This window comes from Pholcus phalangioides, unplaced genomic scaffold (assembly GCF_987345545.1).
Source record: "Pholcus phalangioides strain wild (caught in Gottingen) unplaced genomic scaffold, Ppha-v1.0 ptg000009l_1, whole genome shotgun sequence".
NCBI classification, from domain to species: domain Eukaryota; kingdom Metazoa; phylum Arthropoda; class Arachnida; order Araneae; family Pholcidae; genus Pholcus; species Pholcus phalangioides.
Window position 1 is genome coordinate 21,838,987 of NW_028301602.1, and position 9,905 is coordinate 21,848,891.

The following is a 9,905-nucleotide window of genomic DNA, read 5'->3' on the forward strand; positions in this document are numbered from 1 at the left end:
TGTTCAGATCAAATGTAACACACATATAAAGATTCTTGCAAGTTTTGCGCAATAGTCGATCAGTGCCAACTTTATCACTTTCCAGACAAATTGATACAAACAGTAAGTTCTATGCGTTACTTTGACCTTAAAATAAAACTTTTTTTGTTTTATACCAGCAAAGCTGGAATCTTTGTGCAGCATATTTTTGGGTATAAAATGAACAGCAGAAAAAAGAAATAATTTATTGGTTCACATTTTAATAAAATCTAAAGGTGTTAACAAAAGTACACATATTTCAGGTTGCAGTTTGTTCTATTTGTTTAATCTCGTTTTCTGGCTTCATTGCCAATATGGATTCAGGTATCTTTTCGATTCGATGCTGCAAAAATAAATGACACATATTATTATACAAGGATGACGTCACTTTCCGCTATCATATGAAGGTTTTAACTAGATGTTGCGAAGATATAAAGATATATTTTGGAAAGAGAGAAAATTCAACTGCCCCTGCGGGGAATCGAACCCACGTCCTTTCACTGCCATCTGGTGGCAGCGTCAGCAGTTGTGAGCTTGGCCTGAGTCTGGTCCGGCCGTCCATGTACGGCCCCTTTCAGTGTACACGAGCTCCAAGAAAAGATTGAGAGATTCGGTGCCTCTGTAGTCTAGGATGTGGGTTCGATTCCCTGCAGGGGCAGTTGAATTTTCTCTCTTTCCAAAATATATCTTCGCAACATCCAGTTGTTAAAACCTACATATTATTATGCATAGTATCATACACATATGGAACGAAAAATTCTTCTGCAATAGGCAACAATTGAAATTATATTGAAAATACGTGTGTTGGGTGGTATTGGAAAACTAACTTAAACAGTCAGACCAGCTTATAACAAAGTCAGAAAAAACAGTGAAAGTATTGTACACAAACTTTGTTGTATCTGTACTGACACAAAAAATTTATACACCTGAGCGAAATGAAACAATTAAAATTTGATACACATTTTTCAATAGTGTGAGCTTTCTTAAAATACAGATTAAACTGATCAAAAGGGGTTTAAATTGTTAAATTGTAATCAAAATCTTACGTAATTGATGATTATGTACATTTAAATGAAATTTTTTTTTTCCTTTATAGTATCATTGTGAACGTTAACCTTCTGTAGTGTTATGCTGAGGCGGAATCAGCATCACGTAAAACTGGTATTCATTGTTATAACAACCTCTTATGATCACAAGAAGGCCCCTTACGAATTAGGCTTTTTAGCAAAACTTGTAAGCTATAAAAAAAATTGACAGCATCCATGGACCTTCCTCATTTTTCCTCACTTCAGAGGAGGCTATATTATGAAATACGAACTGTATCAACAAAGAACCAAAAAAACACCAACCATCTGGATTGCAAAGGATCAAATGTTTTGCCTAATAAACATACAAGATGCAATGCTTTTTCTTTTACCAAGAACCTTGTCACTGGAACATATTTTCATCCCTTATTTTCGAACTTATAACTCCTTCTATGAAAACCTACTTACCATAGTAACTTTCATTGAGACTCCTTCTGGTAGATTCCTCTGGATGTATTCTAAGAATGTGTCTGCTGTTGATCCTGTTAAGTGTTTTAGCTGAAAAGAGAAAGAAAACCCCAAATATTATCATTCATTTACATTTTTCAATATCTGAACATTTAAAATTACCCAAAATATTTTTGTCAGTTTACAAAATGATAGTTAATGATGAAATTTTTTCGAAAAAGTAATGTTTATCCTTATGCAAAACAATCTCATACACCATACAAAAGCAGACTAAAGCAATTGAAAATAAATGAATTTACCTCAAAAATCCTGAAATATGTTCTCATTTCATATTGAACCCTGTGTTTCTTATAAATGAAAGCGGACTTGAGCAATGTCTTTCTTTCATGATGTTTCTTTGGTTCAGTTCTATGCAAAAAGAAAATATTTTGAGATCTTTATTTTCATCTATTGCATCAACTAAAATTATAATGAAAGCATAGAATAAATTCTACTCTCTGAAATAAATTTTTCTGATGTTCAGCCAAATTCAATGATCAAGACCCAACTACAGTGATACGAACTACAGGCTAACAAAAGCCTCAGCTTACAAATTTTTTGGCTGATGAATATTTTTTAGGTTTTACTGCCTTGGTCAACGGTTTTTTTTTTTGCTGATGTAGATTTATAAGCTAACTTAACATGGCTGTGTTATGAGCTTAAATTTCATGCTAATCATAATGAGTTACTGTCACACCAGCCATATTAATTTGTGCCCACCACAGAATTGCTCTTTTTTCAGATACACTTATTTTCTTCTTTCAAAAAGATTTGGACGCATTTCATGTTAAATGAGGGATTAAGCTAAGAGTGAGTGAAAAAAAGAAGGAAAAACAAAAATGAGCTTAGATTTGAATTTTTCCATTGCATATAGCGAGACTCTTAATATTAAACCGTTCAGTCTGGACATTCTGAGAGAGCCTATCTTTTTCATCTGTTTGTGTGTGAAGGAGAAATGAGCTCATTACACCATCTCACACACTTTCCTTTTACTATGGTTCGTGAACCCAGCTGCATAACATATATAGTGTAAAATAGAAATATGCCCAATTCTCCAAATTCTCCATCCAATTGTGAAGTTGTTCATCTCCACTTTTGATTACTTTTTTTTTATAGTGTTTCTTAGTGTTTTATGAAAGTTACTTCATGAAATTTTGAGCAGTTCCTTGACGAATTAAGCAATTATTTTCCATAGAAACCTATGGAAAGTCATGTTACGGTTAATGAATGAGATTCCAGAATAAATTACTTTCTTTGACTGAGGTATCACTGTACTGTAAATTGTGTCAACATGGCAGCCGAGCTGTGGTTAATACAAACACGGTTAATACGACCATTTCTAAAAACACGCCTCATTTGCTATTTAACTGAAATATAAATTTCAAGGCCATTCCAACAAAAAATTCAGTTAATATGGGCAATAAATTTTAAATATTTTTCATTTCTTTTTGATTTACAAGAAAAATAAAAAAACCATCATTGATAAATGGCCAATCTCAGACATGCCAACATTGACTTAAAGCTTGTCAGTAGTGAAGAATGTAAAGCTTTACAATGGAAAGTGGGGGGGGGGGGGTGTATCCCATAGGACAACATAATCATAGTAAAATAAAAAAAATAACTAAAAAATTCAATTAAAAAAGAATTTAATTTAAAGTCCATTAACACTACCTCGTTGGGCATTGTATTTGTATGAAATACAGCAACCCAGTGGCACTGGAACCTAGAGGACTCAGGCCACCTCCCGAAGCAATGTTCTGAGTTCGCCAAGTCCCTTAATAATTTATGAATAATCAATGCAATCCGAACCTGCATAGGCCCTTGTGGGTCATATATACGAACGTCTAGCAACCCTAGAACCCCCATCCTTGTTTTCTATGACAAAACATTCTTTCCTACACAAGTTCTGCGAGCTTGACCATGCACTATGTAAATGAGCAGGGTCTGGGCCCCCCCCCCCCACCCTCCCTCGCACTGATCTATTCAAAAACCTGTTTTTAGCCCACAGTGTGGGGCAGTTTTGACGGAAAATAGGTTTTGTGAGTTTGGGCATCAAGTAGAGAGGCAGGTTTAGACACAGCTTTAGAGATTGCCTTCCAAACACAGACAAAAGAGATTGGCTCCGAGTCTGTCTTTTCATGGACTCTCTCTCACATGTGTATATGAATTAATCGTTACTGTACAGATTGATGCAATTTTATGAAAATAAAGAAAACACCACAAGAAACTCAAAATACTGTTTTTTTAAAACTGAATTCCGTAGTATTCAGTGTCTCCCGAAGCTCTGTAGTTTATTGCAGCCATTTGTAAAAACTACGGACAATCCGCAGCAGTTGGCAACTCTGGCCAATCATAACTTTCTTTTGTTCCTGTTGGCTAGGTAAAAAACGCATAGAGCTGAATCTCATTAATGTGAAACCTGAGGGACGTAGGCTATCTCAACTAATTTTTGCTCCATATAAAATTCAAAAATTTTCTACATTATAGGAAGGAACCACATTTTTTTGCACAAAGTGTGGTGTTTCATATTAGGAAGGCTTGGCAGTATAAAACCGTAATTGTAGCAAATTTGCTCAAGCAATAATAAAAGAGCATTAAATGACAGATTCACCTTTTTTCATGTGACCATCTAGTTATTTTTTTGGTCTTCTCACACTTATTCAGTATTTTCATTTATGATAGGGCATAGAATTTATTAAAATTTTTAACTCGATCAAAAAAATTTCAATTAATTATACGACTGATCAATCAAATTTTAACTGTTTGAAGGCCGAACTATGAACAAAGTTACTTATTGTTTTGGAATTCGAGGTCTTTTTACATGCTTATACATAGATCAACTTTGAAATTTGTAGAAAAAAGTTTTTTTCTTTGTTTTTTACAATGTTCCACAAATAGGATACTGGCAGTGGGGGAGAGGTGAAAGTGGAAATTGGTATCACCCATATTCTCATGATTATTTATTTCTGGAGTACAGTTATCACATGAAATTTTCTATTTTCTACTACAAATTCAAATTCGCAACACATACCAGTTTTTTTAACATAAAAATGTAAGTAGAAAATTCAAATTTTTTTCTAATGTCCGCGAAAAAAGGAAAAACATATATATTTGATGGACCCGTTTGTTACATTGGTCACATTTGTACATACTGATTTTTTTGGCAAACCACATACTGTCCTTACGTCGCAGATACAATATAATGGCCATCAGATGTCCTGACATCTTTTTTCAGTTGAGGACCTGGATGAATAATTAACTCCTCCTTCATTCGTAGAAGGTTCATTGTCACTTCTCTTCGAAATTCCAAATGTGAAATACAATCCGCTTCTCGCAACTCTGAATTAATTATCCAATGTGCTATAATGATCATATTGGCAAATCTTTTTCAACGGAATCCAGAGCTGAGGTTTTAATCGGATTCTAGAAAGAATTTTTTTTTATCACATGCAATATTTGTTTTCGGATTGCTCAAAACTGTCTTGAATTTTTTTTAAACTTTCACATGAGTGTTACGCTTACGTTTCACTCTTTTTTTCTGCTCAACTTCTTTTGAAGAACATGTTTCTGCCGTTTTCTGACACCTCATCCTCATTTCTACAAAATTATCTAGCATTTCACATACATCAGTTGGAACTGTTGTTACTAGATCAATTTCAAGAATATCATCTTCATCTGTGATGTTCCCATTTTCATTAGCAGGTAATTGGCCTACGTCCTCTAATTCAGAATCTGAAAGCGTTTCTAAATATCCTACAGCTTCTTCTAATATGAGATATCTTTTTGATATGGTTACACACAGTTGAACATACCAAGACTATCTATGATTGTCGAACTCGGTTTGATTAGTCTGCAGTTCGCAAAAACATGCATTTCTAAGAATGCAAGAATAAAAAGCACTCACTCAATATAAACAATCTACCGCAGAAAGCACATTCCTCTGTGCCACATTACCAATGTTCCAAAAATGGAACATGCATATTTGAACGTGCGTAGCTTGTTAATGTGATTTAGTTTTATTGATGCATTAAGTGGTAGAAGCACACAAAATAATTTTCAATTTACTTCAAAATTGAAATTTTGGCAAATTTTAATCAAAATGGGTAAGAAAAGGCCCAAGAAATGTCAAATTTCAAAATTTGTCAAAAATGTTTATATCAACCCGAAGTTTTCAAATTTATTTCAAAAAATACTTTGAACTCTCCTCTATATACGATAAAAAACCAGAAATGTTTGAGTCAGTTTTTATTTACATATCAGATAAAAATTATGTTCCATTTCTGGAACATTGGCCTTTAAATGGTTAATTGAACACTTTTTGTATCTATATAATATTAATTGAGGGTGGTATAAACATATATTTCATTCATTGCATGCACCTATTCACCAGATATGAACAAATATAAGAATGGATTGAGAAATTTAGGCCGCCCGCATGAAGCAATTTAATGTGCTGAACATATTTGTCAAATTCTGGAATTTATTTGGATATTTGGAAATTTACACTTGGATATTTTCTTTAGAAAATCTGTTGGCAATGAATAAATCTGTAAGGCTCACATGCTGGCAATCTTTACATCGAGTCCATGAGCAGCCATTTTTGTGAACTTCTCATAACTGTCCAGAACAGCTCGATCATGTCCTCGAACCTCAACAAATACAGTTTTATATAATTTGTCCAGCTCCTGGATTTGCACATTCTGTTCAACAAAAATAAGAGAGATGTCTGAAACAATGCATTTTCAGTTAAAAGATGAAATTAAAACATCATAAGACAAAAATATTACAAAAGTTGCAAAATTTGTTGAGAAATTTTGTTTGATTTGAAGACAAAGATAAATTTGGGCTATAGACTTAACTTCAATACAGTGATACCCCTGCCAATGATGATTTTTACTCATAGTTTTTCAGACGCAGGCAATGAATGTCTCAGCCAGGCCTGGACAAGCGCCAGGTTGCCATGACAACAAAAAAATAGGTATCGCCACCTAATTTTTTTATGTCTTACAACTGAATTTAAATCTTGGGAAGCACAAGTTATCAGAAGTTATGTCAGCAAGTCTGCTAGCATAGAAAGAGGTTCCAAACAAGTTAAGGAACACACTATTTTGGATAAATTTTGTTGATAAAAAAATATCTGGCAACTATGAAATATTGCTGCAGCCTAAATTTTTTTTCTGATTTGTCAAGTCTTGGGCGTAGTAGATGTGTAATATTTTTCATTTTGTTGACAGGCTCCAGACCTGGATCAAAGCCAATCGTTGAGTGTGGACCGAATGATTGATTTCACTTTCCCCAGAAGTATGTGTTTTCGTTAGATACTGCAGAACCATAAGTTATTAGCTGAGTTAAGAGACTGGTTATGTGTGATCCCAACAAGTACCCTAATTGACGGGAAATGTCAGTCCTCTGTAGCTTAATGGTGAAGCACTCACAGAGACTGCAAGGGGTTGGTGGTTGGATTTCCCACAGAGGCATGGGAATATTCTTTCCGAACTTCATCTTTGTTATAGAGCATTGTATCATACAAAAGCATTGTATTGTACAAAAGAGCATACAGTCTCTTTTGTACTTCACATGAATATATATAGTAGAACCTCTCTTTAATGGAAACTTTTCAAGACAGTGAAACAGGGCCTTAATGCATTTCACTATGCTACATATTAACTGACACATCACCATGGGTAATTTACTACCAAGTAAGTTGTGTCAGAGTGTAAGTGTGTGTACCTAACAGTCTGAGTGCTTATCTAGTTTTGTGTCTGATTGGTCATCTATATTTCAGAAATGAAGTGTAATGATGGAAATTTGTATCATTTATAGGCCTGTGGTGAGACTTTTTAATGGGAAGATAGGCTTTCATTTGTGCATCAAACTTAGGAACCACAGACGAAACAGCTCTAATATAATCCATTTTTTCTTTGGCGACTTTTTTCGCATCATGTTTTAGCTTTTCTTCCCGGCCCCCCATTTTCTTCTGCTTGCTGCTTTTTTTTCTTTTTTTTTGCCATCTGCTATTATATTTTCTTTGGTATTTAGGTTTACCATTTTCTTCAGATATATTTTTTTACCTTGTTTTCTTTTGGTTGCCGGCACGGCAGTATTTTTTGTTATAGAAATTTCATGTTACCTCAGTGGTTTCTTATAGATGACTTTTTTGCCAGGTTGTACTTTATTTTAAATCGTGATTCCTTAGGCCTATTTATCCAAGTATGTTGTTTTGTTTGTTTTAGCCGTTGTTAGTTTTTCTTGTTTTGAAAGCCATATTATCATCTTTTTTTGTGATGTGTTGATTTTTTTCATTAGCAAGAAAGACGTCCAAATGCATGCCACTGTTTGCACACTTAATGACTTCTTGTCCTGCTTTCAGATGTTCTTCTCACCAAAGAAAAAACTGGTCAACACATCGCCCAAAAAGGATCACACAATAGATGTTTTTACATTGTTTAACAAAATTACATTAGCAGCGTAAAACTTGTTTGGCACCAAAAAAAAAATAATAATCAAATAGTCGGCAAATGTCTGAATTATACATAATCTGTTCCTTTATAATATTATTGTTGGTTTCCGCTTTTATGTTTTCTATGGTGGTGATTTTTCTTCAGGTGACCGTAGTATGTGTTTGGCTGTGGCAACTACCATCTGGGCTGCCGGACATGTTTGGCACTGAAAAAAGAATTGTAAAATATCTGGATTATACAGCATCTGTTCCTAAAACCTTATGGTTTTAAGAAAAAGCTATGGCCACAATTTCCATAGGTTTTATAAAAAATTATGACAAGAGCACAGAAAAAATATAAAGTTCTTAAGTGTAAATTCCAATTCATCAATTCCATTTTGCTGCTTGGCGACTATTTTTTTTGCTGCCATACTTGATTTGGCACTAATTGCTACAATTACCATTGAAACAAAAGGCATAATAAATAACATTTCAAAAATGCGCCAAAGCAGATGGTGTTGGCAACATTTAGCTATTTTGGTGTAGTCTGAAACTTGGCAACAAAAAGTTATACCGTATATTGAGAATTAACCGTTTCAAGAATCTGAAAGACAATGCTCATATGTAATATATGAGCATTGTCTTTTGTGGCAAAAAAAAAGAAACAGAGTGATTCAAAACTCAACGTACAAACTTTTAGGGGAAGTAGAAAACAAAAACAAAACATAATCACATAGGAATGTATGACCGAAAACCGCAACCTGATCAGCTGGAGGATAAACAAAGATGCAGAAATGACAAGCCAATAATGGGTGGAAAAACCCGTTATTTTGCAATGCTTTACACAAGGACAGCTATACCATACACAAGGTGCATGTCCACCATTTCAGTGTTCGTAAATTGTTACATGCTCTCTAGACCAGAATCAAAAGTTTACCCCTCATGTTCTCTGTACGCAATCAAAACTTTTAATGGCTAATGTGGCATTCCAGATACAGCGCCCTCAAGCGTGAATAACTATGGATGGTAAAAACTTTGAGCACTTGTTGTGAAACTTAGGCTGATGTTTATTTGTACTGTCCTCGTTTAGAGTATCGATGAATAAAGAGTTTTTCCACCCATCATTGGCTTGTTATTTCTGCATTTTTGTTTATCCTCCAGCTGATCAGGTTGGGGTTTATATTCCTATGTGATTCCGTCTTGTTGTTGTGTGTTTTCTACCTCCCCTAAAGCCGGGTTTTCCTAGGAGCAGGTTTTCTGTGCCGCGTGCAAAGTGAATCGCCCAGCGCGACACTCCGTCCTCTCACCAATAAGAAAAGCAGCATGACTGTTTTCCTACAGAGCGCAATACGCCTCACGACAGCGCTTTACGTCGGGCGTGATTGGACGACTGTCTCTGGAGGAGTCAAATGCGTCGTGCGCCGCGCGCTTTTCGCCGATGTTCTCCTCACTCTTGTGTGTTTTCTTTCCCCTCCAAACCTTAGCATGCAGACGACAGAGTAGCATATACTATAATATAGCCACCCTGATCTGATGCGCCACGTTAGAAAAACACAAACGCGTTGCTGCCGACGCGAAATTATACAGTTCGGTTCACGCGGAGCAAAACACCTATTCCTAGGAAAACCCGGCTTAACAGTTTGTACGTTGAGTTTTGAATAATGATGTATATTAGAGAAGTCACCAACACTAGCTAAAGATGATGAAGCAAGAGACTGCCTCGTTGCTTGAACGGGAATACAGCGACGAAAGCCATTAAAAATATTCCGAAGCATGTCTGTTCAAGGAAATTCAATCTCTTTAAATGCAATGAAATTCGGTCACCAACCAAAGGATTGTAAATAAACAACATCCACTTGGTACATTATAGTGAGCTGAGTTGTTTACTTCTTAGCTTCGGAACGGATTAATTTTCC

General features: G+C 35.1%; 1 protein-coding gene across 1 annotated transcript; it reads right to left on the reverse strand.

The window, feature by feature from the left end:
* Positions 1–210: 210 nt before the first annotated feature.
* On the reverse strand, positions 211–9,857 carry mRpS10 (mitochondrial ribosomal protein S10). The gene is made up of 5 exons (XM_089235776.1): positions 9,678–9,857; positions 6,111–6,250; positions 1,811–1,919; positions 1,512–1,601; positions 211–361 (listed from the first exon to the last, which is right to left on the reverse strand). Exons 1-5 carry the CDS (start codon positions 9,762–9,764, stop codon positions 278–280), a joined length of 510 nt encoding a protein of 169 aa, XP_089091902.1. The 5' UTR covers positions 9,765–9,857; the 3' UTR covers positions 211–277.
* Between the last annotated feature and the right edge of the window lie 48 nt (positions 9,858–9,905).

Coding starts and splice junctions, on each gene's coding strand:
- mRpS10 (XM_089235776.1), bottom strand. CDS start 9,764: ATGCTTCGGAATATTTTTAATGGCTTTCGTCGCTGTATTCCCGTTCAA. Junction 1,920..6,110: donor GATGTAAAGATTGCCAGCAT/GTGAGCCTTACA, acceptor CTTTTTGCATAG/AACTGAACCAAAGAAACATC. Junction 362..1,511: donor TCTCAATGAAAGTTACTATG/GTAAGTAGGTTT, acceptor TTATTTTTGCAG/CATCGAATCGAAAAGATACC.